Source organism: Malus sylvestris, chromosome 12 (genome assembly GCF_916048215.2).
Source record: "Malus sylvestris chromosome 12, drMalSylv7.2, whole genome shotgun sequence".
In the NCBI taxonomy this organism is placed as follows: domain Eukaryota; kingdom Viridiplantae; phylum Streptophyta; class Magnoliopsida; order Rosales; family Rosaceae; genus Malus; species Malus sylvestris.
The window spans coordinates 6,246,443-6,265,115 of record NC_062271.1 but is presented as its reverse complement, the minus strand read 5'-3'; the positions used below and the strand labels follow the sequence as shown (position 1 = coordinate 6,265,115).

The following is an 18,673-nucleotide window of genomic DNA, read 5'->3' as shown; positions in this document are numbered from 1 at the left end:
TTCATAATCTGAAGTTGACTCACTTCATGGGTAATGAAGGTCATGAGGGGGCAGAAAAATGGCTGAATCATATGGAGAAGACCTTCCAGATGATGCAGAGTTAAGGGAATCTTCATCCTAATAGGTGGGTCGAGACTGAAGGAATTATTTTGAAAAACATGTTCATTTGAGCAACATCATATAGCATGCAATTAACAATTAAAAGGCGGAATCATGCTTGTATGTACTCAAAAACAAAACATGACCATGAAATTCAAAGCCTAGTAGATTGGTGAACCAATAATCAACTCAAAAATAAGTGAGTTGAAATTAATACCTTTGTAGATTCCTCTTTGCATAAGCAAAGGCTAATCACCCAAAGAGATAGGGCCTTCATTCCTTGCTTCTTAGATCCATGGATTTGGATGGAAGAATAGGTTCTCCAAGTTCCCAAAATTGAGAACCTCTAAGTCTCTACACCAAGGAGAGATTGGATGATGAATGAGTGACCTTGGAGGATTAGATGACTAGCTAATCACCTCCAAGGTGTTGGCCTCTTTAGAGAGAAAATGGAGAGACAATTCTCACCCATTTTCCCCAAAAATAAACCCTTATTTCACTTAATGAATATTTGGCTATAAAATCATTTATATAGTCACTTCTTTAAGTGACCTAAACAACCAAAACCCTAATTCATTTCATCATGGCTGGCCATTTAGGGATTTTTGGGCTTTTGGGCTTTAATGAATCTTTATTCATTAAATTGTCATACAACTTAAGTTAATGGGCTTGACGTTCGAAGCCCATTGGGCCTTAAGGTCCAAAACTATCCCGTAGTCTTTAACGAACTTATTCGTTTGATTAATTAACATATTAATTAATCCTTGCCATAAATAATTAAACCATTCAATTAATCTTACTCATTTCATTTATTTCGTCCATCTCTACCTTACACGGTGTACGATCCATTAGGTTCCTTTTAACGAGGTAGTGGGCGATTAAAACCATTTTACATCGATTGTGAATTGAAACTATTTTCAATTCTCCCTTTAGTGATTACACACGTTTAGGGCTTCCACAAACCATGAGTGACACCTAGCCGTATGTCATGGTTACCCAAGCTAATCAGAAGAGGTGGAGAACCTATTCAGTCTGGGATTACAAATGCAATACGGTCTTTCTCTAATCTAATACTCTTGACCACATTGTTTGGTTTGATAGTTTATTTTCTCATGTCTACTATCCAATGTGTGTCTTGTGCTTATATGATTACCTTGAATGTGATTAGGAACACATTCCCAAATCTCATTCATACTCTGGCCAGAGATTCAAATCATATCAGAGAGTATTCTCCCTCAAACAGTTTGAAGGTTAGAGATCCCTTGTTGCGCATTCACTTGTCTCCATAGCTAAGCGGCTTGACCCCAACGATGCCGTGGACACCCTCCTGGTGGGATGACTTTGACATAATCAAAGATCAAGGTCTTAACCACAAGACAACTATGATGCCTCAGGTCAAAGGACTACTTTGCATTATCCCAACCATGAGTTCTCATGTGACATGGAATATGAGAACTCTTCGTTGATCGCGTTCAGTGAACTCATTCTCTATTGAGCACCTACCGCACTTGTCTTGATGTCACACACACCAATGATTCGAGACTAATCACTCTCCCTGAGAGAAGACATAGTACGTACCGATCTTGACGGACTGTCAATGCCCAATTGGCAATCCTATGATCAGGAACGTTTAGGATGTGTCTACGAAAGAATGGTCTCAAGAATCTAACTTCATTAGATTACATTCTCCCAATCACAAATTCCTTGGACTTTATTGTTTAAGCATATAACATTTATATGAGACGGCTCAAACAATAATGTATGCCCTTTATATGTAAAACTAGATTAGTTTAACATGTGAAATGTCCGTAAAGTATCATCACATGATTGGATTTAGGGCACATTTCCAACAATCTCCCACTTGCACTAGAGCCAATCAGCTTGATCATCAATGATGATATCTCTTCTGTAGTCATTTCATAAATGGCTGAATAGTAGGCCTAGGCAGTGGATATCTATATGTGTTATCCACAGAAGCAACCTTGAGAATAACAACGTCACCATTATACATGATTCTCAATCATGTGGTTCAGTCTCTCATTTGTGTTCGGATCTTGATGAGACCTTGATTCCCAGGCTTGAGCTATCGCCCCATTAGTGTCATACACTTTCTGGTTGGAACCGAATAGAGAGTTCATAAATGAACTTTCCCATCCAAACAACATTGTTGTAAACTTCTATATGGCAAGATATCTTGCATTCATAATGGAACACACTAAAGTCATTACTTTAATGTTTCCATCCAAATATCTCTTTAGTCATAATAAAGAGATATCTGTTTATCTCTTCATTCATAATGAAGAAACATCCAATGATGGATTAGATTCATAATCTAATACATTTACGCTTCCATTACGTTACTTTGATTCTTCCTCATTCTTTGAGGAATTTATCCTTTAGTATTTCTCAAATACTTAAGGACTCACTTGACAGTTGCCATGGTTCTGATCCTGGGCTTGCACTGATATCATCTTGTACCGTTCTAGGTACAACTCATATCAATGTTTTTCATACAATATGAAATACATAAATCACCTTTCTGCGTATGCATAAAGGATTCTATTTACGCATTATTTCTTTGGGAGTCAAAGGGGCACTTCCCCTTTGAGAAGGGCAACTTGCTAGTCTCACTAGAATCGTCCTTCTTATTGAAGTTTATCATCATATGAGAAACTTCCTAGCATCCATTGTCTATTATTAGGGATTGATATAATCCAATTATATCATGAAATATATCATTATAGATTTCCATCCCATGTATATAGACTATATCTCCCATATACATTCTATCTTCATATAATGTATTAAAGTCATAACTTTAACGAAGAAGTATTCTTTTCATTTCCAAAATTAATATATCATATATATTTAAATTTTTAGGAACATGATTAACTCCCACTAATCTTTTGTAAAACTAGTAAACAAAAGATTCATTTACATCTTTATGAGAAATCAAACGATTTGATCATTTTCTCATAAAATGCAAATAGCTCCCACTAACTTGCTAAGATCCATGATGGATGGATCTCTACAACTTTCATGTTTTGTGATTCATAGTTTTAGACATATATTATCAAGACTATCTTAATAATGGTTTCGGAAACCCATATTATGTCAAAACATTGAATCACCATTTAGTTGTAGCTAACAATCTTCGAATTAATTGAAACTAAGACTACGTCAAAAATGGTTCCTTTAAAGTTAACCATTCTCTTTGATTGTAGTCACCTTAAGCTACCAATTAGCTATGAAGGTTTCATTATTTCGAGTCAAATGGTACTTTACCATTTCCTTGAGTATATATCGTATATGCACTCAATGTAGTCATAAGGATTTTCATTCTTATTTCTTTCGAATTAAGAGGTGCAACTCTATGACATAGTCATAAAGTTCAAAACCATTCAACTGAGACGGTTTTTAAATCCTTATCGACTACCTTGGAGCTTGTGGTATAGGAACTAGGTTGTTATATTTGTTGATTACTTTCTTGTCTCTCAAAGAACCCATTCTTTGAGTTCTATCTCTCGTTCATTTGCTTTTAGGCAAATCACATTGTAGAATTACAATGAACTATCCAACAAAACAACATTTGTTAGTTGGTTTATAGAAGCGATATCCAAAAGTTATTTTAAGGATATCCTACAAGATTATTATCAAACAAATATTGCTTGTTAGCACACAATCCCAAATCTTTAACATGCTTAAGATTTGTCTTTCTTTTCCAACTACATCTTATGGAGTCATGAAAATATTGGAAGATCTTCTCATTGACAATCATATTGTTTTTAGAAGTATATATCCTATATATGGGTAATAGATAACATCTAACGAACTAAATCTTATTCAAGTTCGTTCTTCTCCTAATGGAGAAATACATTATCTTATGATGCTATTTTCCTTGATATCTTTCAAGGAAACTCATCTAAAGTGTTACCTTTCCTTGGATCAAATCTAAGGAGGTAAATACTTTAGACGTCTTACTCATCAACTTACATTACTTGAATTCTTTGAAACATTTTGCAAAGTATTCGGACTTGTGTTTATTCAAAATAAACTATAGTCCAACCGAGAGTGATCTTCGGTGAATGTAATTCAACATGAGTAATATTATGTTTGTGGACAAGTGCCACTAACATTTAAGTGAATTAATCTCAACAACTTTGTGATTCTTTCTTCTTTCCAAAAGAATAAAGATTCAAACATTTTGCCTCTATACAATTTTAACAAGAAGGTATTGGATCCGGATCTAACGATCCAAAGCATCCATCTTTCACCAACTCATAACTTATGTTTTTAGAGGTATCACAACTTTAGTTGGGATTAGTCACTACCTTGCAACCTTTTGGGTTTTAAGCATCATTATTTTCTAAACAGTTAACACCACCATATTATCTCTACTATAGAGATAATTAATTAGATTACCATAATCCAATCATTGATTAATAAAGAACATTGTTTTGTCAAACAAAACATTTATCCATTTCACATAGTGACTGAATTTAGTTCCTTAAAATTGGAATACAAAGACAATCTATGTTTTTCCAATTTCTTTGGTAGTTCATATGAGGAAGTAAGTACCATCTGCTTTCGCAGAGATCTACATTTGATTCACGTTTCGAATGTGAAGTACTTTCTCTTCTCTCATTTATCTTCTACTTCTTATTAGCCACACTTTTACAACGATTGTAAAACATAGTCACTAATACAGAATCATGCATTCAAGTAGAAGAACCAACTGTTTTGAACCATTCAAGAACAATTTACAACACCTTCGAAAGGTGTGTCCTTGACACTTGCAAGACATTTCTTGCAAATACCCCTTCCAATATCCATCCTTTCATAAAGAAAGTTTGTTCCCTTGGAGTTATTTATCTTCTTTATTTGACTTTCACCTTTGACTACATTAGTCATGGTCCCTAAACTCCCACTATCTCTCTTGAAACCTTTTTCAATTGTGTTATACACATCAAACATTTTGGAGAGCATGTGGTTATTGTTCACTATATAGTTTACAATAAACTTAGTGAACGATTAGGATAGGGAAACAAAGGTGAAGTCCTTGCCTAGTTTCCGTCTCGTTTAAGTGGTTTATCACTTCAACATTCAATGATTCAAAATCATCATAAGTCCATGTTAATGGACTATTTTTGTCAACCAACCATTATGTTCTAAACATAATTACAAACCTTCAAGAGTTGTACAAGGCAACTCTCATTTCTTCATACAACAATTTGTAAATGAAGAATCATGGCACATTTAAGTGTTCATGCCTTTGTGCTTTCTTCTCAAGTTCTTTGTTCATTTAACAAAGAAACAAGCACTAAGTGTTTGCATTGACTAAGAGTTGTTCAAAGCAACTCCTATTTCTTCATACAACAATTTGTAATTGAAGAATTATGACATTAAAAGTGTTGTCCTCTTTATGATAGACCTTTTCTAACATATTCTTCTAATGATACATTATCAATAGGAAGATTGTGAGGATGAGACTACTTTGGTACTTTTACAAGCCATTTAAAGACAATCTATGGTTTTGTAGTACCAAGTCCGTAAACTAAACGTTCGGTTTTGTCAAGTGTTGGATAGCGTTTGCAAATATATTGGTAATCAAATACATAACGAATATAGATTGATTGATTTTAAGCCATTTGATTCGGGTCTTTAAATCAAAATAGCACCACCCACTATTTTTGGCAAATTCCATATCCCTCATAGGAATTCGAGAGTTTTGGATGAAACTCCTAGTAGGTTATGGGAGGCTCACTATTACCAAGCCCACCTCACGATGATACGATATATGGCTAGCAACAATAATAATGAGAGAGTACGCTTACTCATTTGCAACTCATGCAAGTACCCATCTTATTTGGCCTCTAGAGAATGTAACCTCACAATGATATGATATTGGTTCCATTGCACTTAGTTAAGTTCTTCCCACCATGCTTAGTGTGTGAAGGGGTTCAAGAATAGCCTCACGATGATACGATATATAGCTATCCTCGTTGCCTACACTCACCTCATCATATGTATATGGATTCCTCCTGAGTATAAGCATGCACTGTGTACTCCCCCATGATAGGGTGAAGCCGGTGTACAAGTCATAAACGATTGGATCCCACCACGGTGGAAGGCCACGAAGAGATATTCTAAACATCTCTCGCTTATCAACTTAATATTGGTTTGGTTGAGGGTTTTATGTCTCATCACATATAAACATACATTTTAATCTCTATTAAAACTATTTTGGTCCTATAACAACTATTGGTCCATCTCATTGTTTTAGTTGTACATAATACTCCCACTATGCTTTTAAAACGATTTTTAAAGCAAGAGTATATGATACTACTAACATAAACTTTGCATTCATTTGATGGACTACATAGTTGCCTTAGGGCCTAAGGATGATTATGAACCTTTGTTTAGATTCAACACGAGCCTTGTGTTGAACCTCAGTCTAGGAATGAAGATTGATTTTAGTTACGCGTTTAATCACATTAAGGCGTGTTGTCTTATGGGCGTTGGACCCAACTACTTCATTTTCATGCATATCGTATAAAGCAAGAAAGAAGTACTTCAAAGTAAAGGTGAGCTTATGCTCATTACAACATTTGCATATAACAAATTACTTTAAAGTAAAGAAGAGCTTAAGCCCTTTTACAACATTTGATCAAATCAAATTACAACCAAAATTTAATCTACACATTCCCATGGTTCAAACAAATTTGAAACGCCTTTCACATAGCTCAATTATATTAGGCTTAGGTTCATAATCACCCTTTAATTAATTAACACTTTAACTAATTAATTGAATGCAACATTTTCATTTGGTTTTTGTATCCATAAAATTGATTTAAATGGAGCTAAACAAAATGAAAATCCAATTCTCATTTAAAGAGACAAAACAATTTTGTTCTCATCCTATTTGGGCCATCTTGCAATTAACCTCAACTTTTGGGCCATATTGCAAATACAAAAACTTTTGGGGTCACTTTGTATAATACACAAAAGTCACAACTTCATGTAAATACAACTAGAACCCAAACTTTTAATAATGCAAAAACATCATTAAAGGAACAAAACAATTTGTCCTTTAGCGTTTTTGGACCTAAACGTAAAAACGTAAACTTTTGGGCCAAAGTGCAAATACACAAAAGTATCAAAACTTTATGTAATTGCATAAAAGCCCCAAAAGTACTCCCTTTGAGGGAGTGGCTGGTTTTAGGGAGGGATAAGGTTGGTGTGTGTGTTGATTTGTGAGTTTTGTCAAAAACATGCAAGTGTATGTAAGATAAGATATGTTTTTGAAATAATTCAAACACAATTATTTCAATCATCATTTATACAAATATTTAACACTTTAAATACATAATAAATCATTTAAAAACATATCACATATACTTTATGAAATAATTCAAAACTTTGAATCAAAACACCAAACCTTTTTGTTCTTGACAAGAACATCAAGAACAATGAAGAACATCCATGAAAAACCCAAATTTTTCCATGAACTTTTTCCACCCAAAAACATTCCAAAACCATTCTTACTTAAGGGAAATAACATCTAACCAAACTAGGGTACTTAGGGGTTCCAAAGAACACATTAAAACACTTTTAACAAGTCAAACAAGAACCCAAAAATCCCCCCTTTGATTTTGGCCGAATTTTCCCAAAAGCATGGCACCAAATTTTAGCTCCAATATTCATGCTCATATGAACAACATCTACAACATTTGAGATAGCAAATTTTCCAACAAAATTTACTTTCAAAGAAGCAAGAATAAAGCTTGTAACAATTACAACTTTTAGATCACAAACTTATGAACTACAAAACACAAAAGGATTCACCAACTACTAGACCTAGGCTCTGATACCACTTGAAGGAATTATTTTGAAAAACATGTTCATTTGAGCAACATCATATAGCATGCAATTAACAATTAAAAGGCGGAATCATGCTTGTATGTACTCAAAAACAAAACATGACCATGAAATTCAAAGCCTAGTAGATTGGTGAACCAATAATCAACTCAAAAATAAGTGAGTTGAAATTAATACCTTTGTAGATTCCTCTTTGCATAAGCAAAGGCTAATCACCCAAAGAGATAGGGCCTTCATTCCTTGCTTCTTAGATCCATGGATTTGGATGGAAGAATAGGTTCTCCAAGTTCCCAAAATTGAGAACCTCTAAGTCTCTACACCAAGGAGAGATTGGATGATGAATGAGTGACCTTGGAGGATTAGATGACTAGCTAATCACCTCCAAGGTGTTGGCCTCTTTAGAGAGAAAATGGAGAGACAATTCTCACCCATTTTCCCCAAAAATAAACCCTTATTTCACTTAATGAATATTTGGCTATAAAATCATTTATATAGTCACTTCTTTAAGTGACCTAAACAACCAAAACCCTAATTCATTTCATCATGGCTGGCCATTTAGGGATTTTTGGGCTTTTGGGCTTTAATGAATCTTTATTCATTAAATTGTCATACAACTTAAGTTAATGGGCTTGACGTTCGAAGCCCATTGGGCCTTAAGGTCCAAAACTATCCCGTAGTCTTTAACGAACTTATTCGTTTGATTAATTAACATATTAATTAATCCTTGCCATAAATAATTAAACCATTCAATTAATCTTACTCATTTCATTTATTTCGTCCATCTCTACCTTACACGGTGTACGATCCATTAGGTTCCTTTTAACGAGGTAGTGGGCGATTAAAACCATTTTACATCGATTGTGAATTGAAACTATTTTCAATTCTCCCTTTAGTGATTACACACGTTTAGGGCTTCCACAAACCATGAGTGACACCTAGCCGTATGTCATGGTTACCCAAGCTAATCAGAAGAGGTGGAGAACCTATTCAGTCTGGGATTACAAATGCAATACGGTCTTTCTCTAATCTAATACTCTTGACCACATTGTTTGGTTTGATAGTTTATTTTCTCATGTCTACTATCCAATGTGTGTCTTGTGCTTATATGATTACCTTGAATGTGATTAGGAACACATTCCCAAATCTCATTCATACTCTGGCCAGAGATTCAAATCATATCAGAGAGTATTCTCCCTCAAACAGTTTGAAGGTTAGAGATCCCTTGTTGCGCATTCACTTGTCTCCATAGCTAAGCGGCTTGACCCCAACGATGCCGTGGACACCCTCCTGGTGGGATGACTTTGACATAATCAAAGATCAAGGTCTTAACCACAAGACAACTATGATGCCTCAGGTCAAAGGACTACTTTGCATTATCCCAACCATGAGTTCTCATGTGACATGGAATATGAGAACTCTTCGTTGATCGCGTTCAGTGAACTCATTCTCTATTGAGCACCTACCGCACTTGTCTTGATGTCACACACACCAATGATTCGAGACTAATCACTCTCCCTGAGAGAAGACATAGTACGTACCGATCTTGACGGACTGTCAATGCCCAATTGGCAATCCTATGATCAGGAACGTTTAGGATGTGTCTACGAAAGAATGGTCTCAAGAATCTAACTTCATTAGATTACATTCTCCCAATCACAAATTCCTTGGACTTTATTGTTTAAGCATATAACATTTATATGAGACGGCTCAAACAATAATGTATGCCCTTTATATGTAAAACTAGATTAGTTTAACATGTGAAATGTCCGTAAAGTATCATCACATGATTGGATTTAGGGCACATTTCCAACAGAGACGACTACCTAGTTTTTGGGAGAACAACCTACATCCTGGTGGAGACAGGAGTCTTACAAGATGACCCCAGAGGAGATTGTGGACTGATGAGTGTTTAAGGAGCGGTTTCGGAAAAGGTTCATTCCTCATGTGTATATCGATCTTAAGAAATAGGAGTTTACTCATCTGAGGCAAGGAAAAATGTCCGCTAATAAGTATTATAGGATGTTTACTGATCTATCGAGATATGATCCAGAGGTTGCTGCTAATCCGGTAGAGATGCTTCGCCGTTTCAGTTTGGGTACTAAGAAGAAATGGCGTTCCATAACGACATCGACTCATTGTGCCTCTTACCAGGAGTTCTATAAGATTCTACTGAGGATTGAGGCCTCAGAGAACATGCCTAGTGAAAGTGAGGATGAAGAAGGAAAGAATGGAGGCTAGAGACGAGATGACAAAGGAAAAGGGCAAGCATTTCAGGGATAAAGAGAACCGACATAACTTTTCGTGTCACTTTCCACAGACGGCGCCAAATGTTGATGCACAAAATCGGAGGTCTTGGAACAACGTAAATCCGACCGTGAATCTGCATGAAATGTAAATAACACAAGATGTATCGTGGTTCACCCCAAGGTTTGGGCTACGTCCACACTGATTGTATTTCTCTGAGAATATTTGTGAGGGAGAGAGTGTGAGAGCTTTGCTCTAGATAGGAGAGGCTTAGGGTTTGTGACGATGAAGAGGCTCTTTTATAAAATAAGGGCTCCTCCCCTTTTTACATATTAGCCCCTTCCTTTATTACATAATTACATTTGAGTCATTCGAGTTTTTATACGAGGTCTAAATACGGGGGCCCTAAGTATGGTATAAACAAATGTGAAAAAAGTTTTCATCAATTGAAGTACTATCTCACTCATGCACCTGTTCTAGCACTTCTAGATAATAGTGGTAACTATGAGGTTTATAGTGATGCTTCTCTGAACGGTTTGGGTTGTGTATTAATGCAACATGGTAGGGTAATCGCTTATGCTTCGAGACAGTTGAAACCTCATGAGAAGAATTACCTTACACATGAATTGGAGTTAGTGGCTATCATCTTTGCTTTGAAGATTTGGAGACATTATCTTTATGGTGAGAAATGTAAGATCTTCACAGATCATAAGAGTCTCCAGTATCTGTTTACTCAGAGAGATCTTAATCTTTGTCAGCGGAGGTGGATTGAATTACTTAGTGACTATGATTGCACGATTGAGTATCATCTTGGTCGTGCAAATGCAGTGGCGGATGCACTAAGTGGAAAGACTCCAGCCAGACTTAATGCCATTTATGATAGTCATGTTCCTCTTCTAGCATATTTGAGGTCCACTAAAGTGGAGCTAGGAGTGGAAGATCGAGGAGAAGCCTTGCTTGCTAATTTCCAGGTTAAGCCAGTTTTAATTGATCATGTGCTTGAGACTCAAATGATTGATGAGGAGACTCAGGAAATAATTCAAGCAAGAAGCCAAGGCAAAAAGAAAGATTTTGAGATTCGAGAAACTGATGGCATGCTTATGCAGGAAAATAGGATGTATATGCCGAATAATGCAGAATTAAAGAAAGAAATTTTGGATGAAGCACATATTTCGGCATATGCGATGCATCCAGGAGGCACTAAGATGTATCATACCATTAGACCATTTTATTATTGGCCAGGTATGAAAAGAGAAATTGTCGAATATGTGAGTAGGTGTGTCATTTGCCAACAGGTTAAAGCTGAAAGAAATAAGCCGTTTGGGTTGATGTAACCACTTCCCGTTCCATAGTGGAAATGGGAAAATATTACTATGGATTTTGTGTACAAGCTCCCTCGTACCCAGAATGGTTATGACGGCATTTGGGTGGTAGTTGATTGGCTTACGAAGTTAGCGCATTTTATTCCAGTGAGGGAGAAGTATTCATTAAGCCGATTAACTAAGTTATTTATATCACAGATTATGAGGTATCATGGTGTGCCAGTTAATATTATCTCGGATTGGGATCCCAGATTTACTTCCAAGTTCTGGATAGCATTCCAGGGAGCTCTTGATACGAGATTGCTTTATAGTACGGCATATCACCTTTAAACAGATGGACAATTTGAGAAGACCATTCAGACATTAAAGGATATGTTGAGATCTTCTGTGCTGCAGTTTGAAGATAGTTGGCATGATTATTTGGATTTGATGGAGTTCGCCTATAACAATAGTTATCATTCGAGCATTGGTATGTCACCATTTGAGGCACTTTATGGGAAATCTTGCCGTACGCCTCTATGTTGGTCAGAGGTTGGCGAAAAAGTTTTAGTAGGCCCTGAGATTGTGGATGTGACTACTCAAAATGTTCAGGTAATTAAGTCTAACCTGAAAGCGGTCCAAGATCGACAAAAGAGCTTAGCAGACAAACATGCCACTGATCGGAAGTATGATGTAGGTGATTGGGTATTCCTGAAGTTATCATCTTGGAAAGGTGTTGTACGATTTGGAAAGAAAGGAAAGTTGAGTCCTAGGTACATTGGGCCATATATAATCACCGAGCGAGTCGGTGAGGTTGCTTACAGGCTTGAGTTGCCTCCAGAGTTGTCAAAGGTGCATGATGTATTTAATGTTTCGATGCTTCGACATTATGTATCAGATCCTTCACATGTGATTCCTTCTCAACCTTTGGAAATCAATTCGGACTTGACTTATGATGAGGAACCAGTGACTATGTTGGATTGGAAAGATAAAGAACTGAGGAACAAGATAGTTCGTTTGGTAAAAGTGTTATGGAAAAATCATTAACTGGAAGAAACTACTTGGGAGACAGATGATCAGATGAGAGAGATGTACCCATGCTTGTTTGATGATTATTAGTGGATGTATTTGTTATGTATAATTTCGAGGACGAAATTTTATAAGGTGGGGAAATTGTCACAGCCCGTCTCGAGGATTAATTATCGTGATTGTGAAAAGACGGATTTACCCTTGAGCGTTGGATGTGTGTTGTGTTTCGGATTAAGAAATTGGGTCAATTGGTTCTATTCCTAACTAATTGGACCCAATTAGAACTAAAAGATTAAAGATTTGTGATTGGTGTGCATGTTTGGACCACACACATCCATACCCTTTTCTCTCTTATTCCTGTGCCCTCTCTCTCATCTCTCGGAATCTCTCTTTCCCTCACGTACGGACAAGCAACAAAGCTCACAATCATGCACGGATCGACGTTCTAAAGGTGAGACATGAATAACAGTAGGACATTCCTGGTACTGTGTAACTTGTACTTGTCCTACTGGACTGCACCTAAACTTTATGCTCTGATTAGGAGTGTTCACTGTTGTAACTAATTCCTATCACTTTCGTTTAGTAGTGCACTCTAGTAATCTGGTCTTTAATTATTCGTATAGTTGCTATCTTTATCGCTTCCGCACTGTGCACATAGCTACGTTACCCTCACGTGACGACCATCATGCCTTGATCTCGGTCGGGGTGTGTCAGGGCCGTTATACATGTTTACCATCTTTTTAATTTTGAATTTGGTTTAATAAAACAGTCCATCTTATTAAGTATAACTAGTTTTTGTTATAATTAATTTAATTAAATTCTGAAAAATTATAAATCCGCCTAGGTCTCTACTAAGCGCTAGACCCCAACTGGCCGCTCGCCTAGCGACTAGCATCTTTTAGAACCATGCGCAAACCAAATTGATGGACCAAGCTAATCCAAAACCGAGGGATTTTTTCTTTCTTAATATTAACTTGTTTTTTGAATTTATGCAATGAATTTGTTTCCTTCTTCTCCAAACTGATGGACCGAACCTTAACTGGACCAAACAAAATAATAATGTTGAATTCCCCTCCCACACGTAACATGAGTATCAATTATGTCCACAACCGTTACAGAAACTTGGGTCATGGAACTTCATCACCAAAACTAGAAGCACAATTGCATGATTAACAAAAATCTCATTGTTTAATCCAAAATATTAATCAAAATATCTTATTATTCAGCTATGTACATAATCAAAATATCTAACAAAATCGAAATTCCCAAAATCAAAATTACCAAGACTAGTCGACAAGGCGGCCCCACCGATCAGTGACTGAGGGCCTTCTTCAGTTCCTCCGCCACATCGCCCTCCGGCGACTTATTCTTCCCGTTTGATCGCCGATCCACTTTCCCGCTCGAATTCCTACTTCCCCCATTTATCTCACTCTCAGGAAACGCATTCGAAATCGAAATCGACTTCGCGGCGCCGGCGATTTCGTGGCGCAGATCCTCCACGGATTTTCTCAGCAACCCGTTCTCCGTCCGCAGAGCCTCCAGCTGATGCTTCACCCTAAAACAAGCCTCCGCAACCTCAGCATTTCCCGGAAATGTCAACGCATTATCCGCCGCCGCCTTTGTGGTTTTGGCCTTCGAATCGCCACCGTCCACGTGTTCGATCCCGATCTTGTTCATCACCAGGAACGGGATTTTCTGAAACGCAATCCCCGCAGTCGGATTCACCCCAGCACTCTTTATCTCCGTCGGAACCTTAACCCCCCACCTCAAGTTCACCACGGCCCGGTTCCTCACCGGCATCGACGTCCTCGCCGCCACCTCCATCCCGGTGAACAAACGGGCAAGAACTCCAGCCGCCAGACTTGCCGATGACAAAGCTGTTCTCTTCCCCGAAAACTCCGCCTCCACTACCGGCGTCTCCGCCGCAACGGCGTCCTTCTCAGAACCCACGATCTTCTCGAAGACCGAGGACTGCGTCTTCTTGATCGAGAAATCGCCGAACTGGGGCTTAAAGTGGAGCATGAAGCTAGGGCTTCTCCCGCGGTCAAGGAGATTGAACTCGGCGCTCATCAGCATGGAGCTCAAAATCGGCGATCCGAAGGATCCCGTCCCGGTCTTGACGACGAGGGAGAAGGGGTTCCACGCGTCGTTGGGACGATACGCGATCTTGATGGACGGCCCGGATTCGAAGAAGGTGGCGAGGTTGAGAGTGAGCTCCTTGGACTCACCGGCGACGATTCCGGACTGGAAGGGCAGGCCCAGGATGCTGAGGGGCACCTTGGCCCTCAGCAACGGCTTCTGGTCCTCCCGGAATTTGACCGACGCTTTCATTTTTCTGTCGTTGCAGAAAAACCCTAATTCTGAACTTTGGGGGAAAAAGGGGGCAAAAATTTATAGCCCCTTTTGCGTTGGATTTGACAGTGAATTGAGTTTTTGGCTGGATTTGGAGTTTCAAGTGGGAGTTGCCATCTGGGGGGATGCATTAGGATTAGCCCTCGAGTTTCAATGATTTACGAAACTGGGGACTCTCTGGATTTTGTTGTCGGAGTGGTGTAATATTTACAAATGCTAGGGGTATATATAGGCTTGTTGCCGGAGCAAGAGATTGGTTTGGGGACACGTGGACGGAGTTTAAATTTTACAAAAAAATTCGGGAGGCCCTGAAATTTAAATTTTGGAATTTTAAAAATATTGGAAATAATTGAGCTGAGTTGGCAGTAGTAACGTTTATGTTTTTTTTTTTGGTAAACTGGTAGTAGTAACGTTTAGGCGCGGAATTAGTTGCTGAATGCTTGCTGGCTGCTAGGGTCCCAAACTGAAACGGCTGCATAGATGATTTAGCTTATCGGTGAATTTGGGCGAAAGAAACTTCAGCGATCATTCGTGAAAGAAATTTGGCATCCAACGGTAGACAAATTCATAGAGGAAGCATTTAAAGCGGACATGATCTAAAACGAATCACTCTGAAAAACTATATTTTGTAAGGCTCTTCCTATCACCATCTCAAGCCCTGCTCTAACTGTTGATTGATATATACATGTCAACTTACACATCAGCAAGGCAGTTAGGTGCCACATCAGCAAGGTAGTTGGTCTCTTGAGATTGTAGGAATATAAGGTCATCTCTAACCGAAGGGTCCAGAGGGCTCTGGAATCTGGGAGGGCCCCACGGGGTCAGAGAGGGTTGGAGGGCTGGCTGCTTTCGGCCAGCCAGCCAGCCCCAGGCTGGCTATTTTTTTTTTAATGTTTTCCTATTGCTGTCGGTTATAACCGACATCATTAAAGAAGAATTTTTTAATACTGTCAGTTATAACCGACAGTAATAGTTATTCAAAAGCAAAATTTTTATTTTTAATTACTATTAGTGTCGGTATAACCGACACTAATAGTAATTAAAAATAAAAATTTTGCTTTTGAATAACTATTACTGTCGGTTATAACTGACAGTATTAAAAAATTAGGGTTTAGGGCTAGTAGTTTGAATTTTTTTGAATATAACGGCTAGTAGCCGTTGTATTAACTTTTTTTTTTTATGAATTTAAACTTCTTTTTTTCCCTTTTTTTTTCCTTTTCATATGAATCAAATTTTACCGACACTAATAGTAATTAAAAATAAAAATTTTGCTTTTGAATAACTATTACTGTCGGTTATAACTGACAGTATTAAAAAATTAGGGTTTAGGGTTAGTAGTTTGAATTTTTTTGAATATAACGGCTAGTAGCCGTTGTATTAACTTTTTTTTTTTATGAATTTAAACTTATTTTTTTCCCTTTTTTTTTCCTTTTCATATGAATCAAATTTTGTTTCATATTTTTTTTCAATTCTATTTTACAAAATTTGTTTCAATTTTTTTTTAAATTCTATTTTTTTTCCTATAACTTCTATTTCACAAAATTTATTTCATATTGTTTTTTAAATTCCATTTTTTTTCCTCTAACTTCTATTTGACAAAATTTGTTTCATATTTTTTTTAAATTCTATTTTTTTTCCTATAACTTCCTAAGCCATTATACAACATTAAATTAAATTAAGTAACATGAAACAACATTAAACAATATGAAACAACATTAAATAACATTAACCAACATAAAAATTATACAACATGAAACTTAAACAACATTTTAGTTGTAGTTTTTAAATAATAAATTATGTTTGGCCCTATGGCTCTTTGGCCCTCAGTTGGAGACAGTTTTTTGTGACAGGGTTAAAACGAGCCCTCTGGCCAGTCCTCGGTTAGAGATGGCCTAAGGAAGTTAGTTAGTTAGTAGCGTATCTAAGAAGCAAATATAGTTGTATAAATAGCAACTTCTCTCTCTCTCTAATTCAATCAATTCAAGCAATACAATTCTTAGTCAGTCACTTTCTCTCTAACCCCTCTGCGATTGTTCTTCCTTTCCCCTTTATGCTTTTCTGCATTTCATACCTTACTGTTAATACTAATTGCTAAAGCTTCAATCTGCACCGGAGAGAGAACCTCCTGGAAAACAAACGAAGCAGCGCCAATAAAGTTACCATTGCAATCTCTGATAACGAAGCCCGCCCCACCAACAGAAAAAGATCCATCCCGGGCACCGTCCACTTTAACTTTGAATTTGCCCGGCAGGGGCTTAGTCCATCGGTGAAAGAGTAGCGAACATGGCTGAAAGGTGAAAGAGCCTCAGAGGTGGTGTAAACCGGATCAAGGGTGGCTGAAAATTAATTTTGACAGGGCATGGGATGAGCATCGTCAAATGGGTGGCTGCCGAGTGGCGGTAAGGGACATGAGGGGGGAGTTCGTGGCTGCCAAAGTGCAACGATTTGAGGATGTATGCTCACCATTGTTGGCCGAGAGCTTGGCTGCTCGTGCAGCAGCAGAGTTTGCGCAGAAGTGGGGGGATGCCCAGCTGCAACTAGAAGGAGATGCCTTAATGGTGGTGGCGAGTATTCAAAAGGATGTTAGCGCCAATTTCACTCAATTTGGCCATATCATTGATGATACCTGACGTTTATTGTGCAAGGTTTCCCAGCGCAAGGATAACTTTTGTAAACGGGAGGCTAATAAATCGGCCCACCGTCTTGCAAGGTTTAGCCTCACCTCCGTTCGTGACGTGATTTGCTTTGAAGACCCTCCATATATCATTTTAGATGTCCTTGTAGAAAATAAATTTTAATTTATGTTTAGTGCGGGAGACTTTTTTTCCCTTAAACCGGTTTGATCTCGCTATGGTTTTTATTGAGGCCCATGTTATGCACCATTCTTTAGCTTTGTACATTTTCAACTACTATCAATGAATATCATACTTTCTCTTCAAAAACAAATTGTAAGAAAAGAGGAGCATAATTTGGTATTATAAAGGTTTAGTGGTATCCATCTTCACTTGAAAGTGAGATGTCTTTTAGCATGAAGCACACAACTGGTGCTTTTAGCAATAAGTACTTCAACTGCTTTTGAAACCCAAAAACTTTTTTTTTCTAAAAGTGTTTTTAGTCATTTAAAAACACTTGTGAAACGAGCCATAAAATCTGTAAGGATTTTAAAAGACTTTAGAATTATGATGTAGTCAACTAGGATTTTAAAAGAAGATTTTAAAAGGCTTTGAGAAATGAAAAGACTTAAATTCTAGACCTATATTCTTATATTTGGAGTCCCAAAATGTGGTGGAATTATGCATTTTAGTTTTCATCTATAATGCAAAGACTCTATCTTAAAACTCACATTTGAGGATAAAACATTAGACTCAAAACTCATATTTGAGTATAACAATTTGATTATGTGCATTGGAGATGATTTGACCCAAAACTCAAATCTCATTTTTCTTGGTTGAATAACATTTTTATTTGTTGGCATGGGCTCCACCAAGGACTCAAATCTCATATTGAAACTCAAATTTGAGTTTCACTTTGGTTCAAAACTCAAATACAAGTTTTAAGTTTCATGTGCATTGGAGATGTTTTTGCCTTATATTTGGACTCAAATATAAGATTTGAGTCATTGCATAAGGGGTGCAACTTGGATACACCACCATGTCCAACTTGACATTAAACCCGCATGGGCGGATTTTTTTTCTTAGTCATAAATCGTCCAAACTCAACTCGACATCAACCCTACCATTTAGTGGGTTGATCTTTTACCCGCTCATACC

General features: G+C 37.4%; 1 protein-coding gene across 1 annotated transcript; it reads right to left on the bottom strand.

Moving 5' to 3' along the window:
* Nucleotides 1-13,712: 13,712 nt before the first annotated feature.
* On the bottom strand, nt 13,713-15,073 carry LOC126591947 (uncharacterized). Its single transcript, XM_050257665.1, has one exon. It carries the CDS (start codon nt 14,880-14,882, stop codon nt 13,863-13,865), a length of 1,020 nt encoding a protein of 339 aa, XP_050113622.1. The 5' UTR covers nt 14,883-15,073; the 3' UTR covers nt 13,713-13,862.
* Between the last annotated feature and the right edge of the window lie 3,600 nt (nt 15,074-18,673).

Bases quoted from the DNA above. Each gene is read 5' to 3' on its own strand.
- LOC126591947 (XM_050257665.1), bottom strand. From the start codon at position 14,882: ATGAAAGCGTCGGTCAAATTCCGGGAGGACCAGAAGCCGTTGCTGAGG.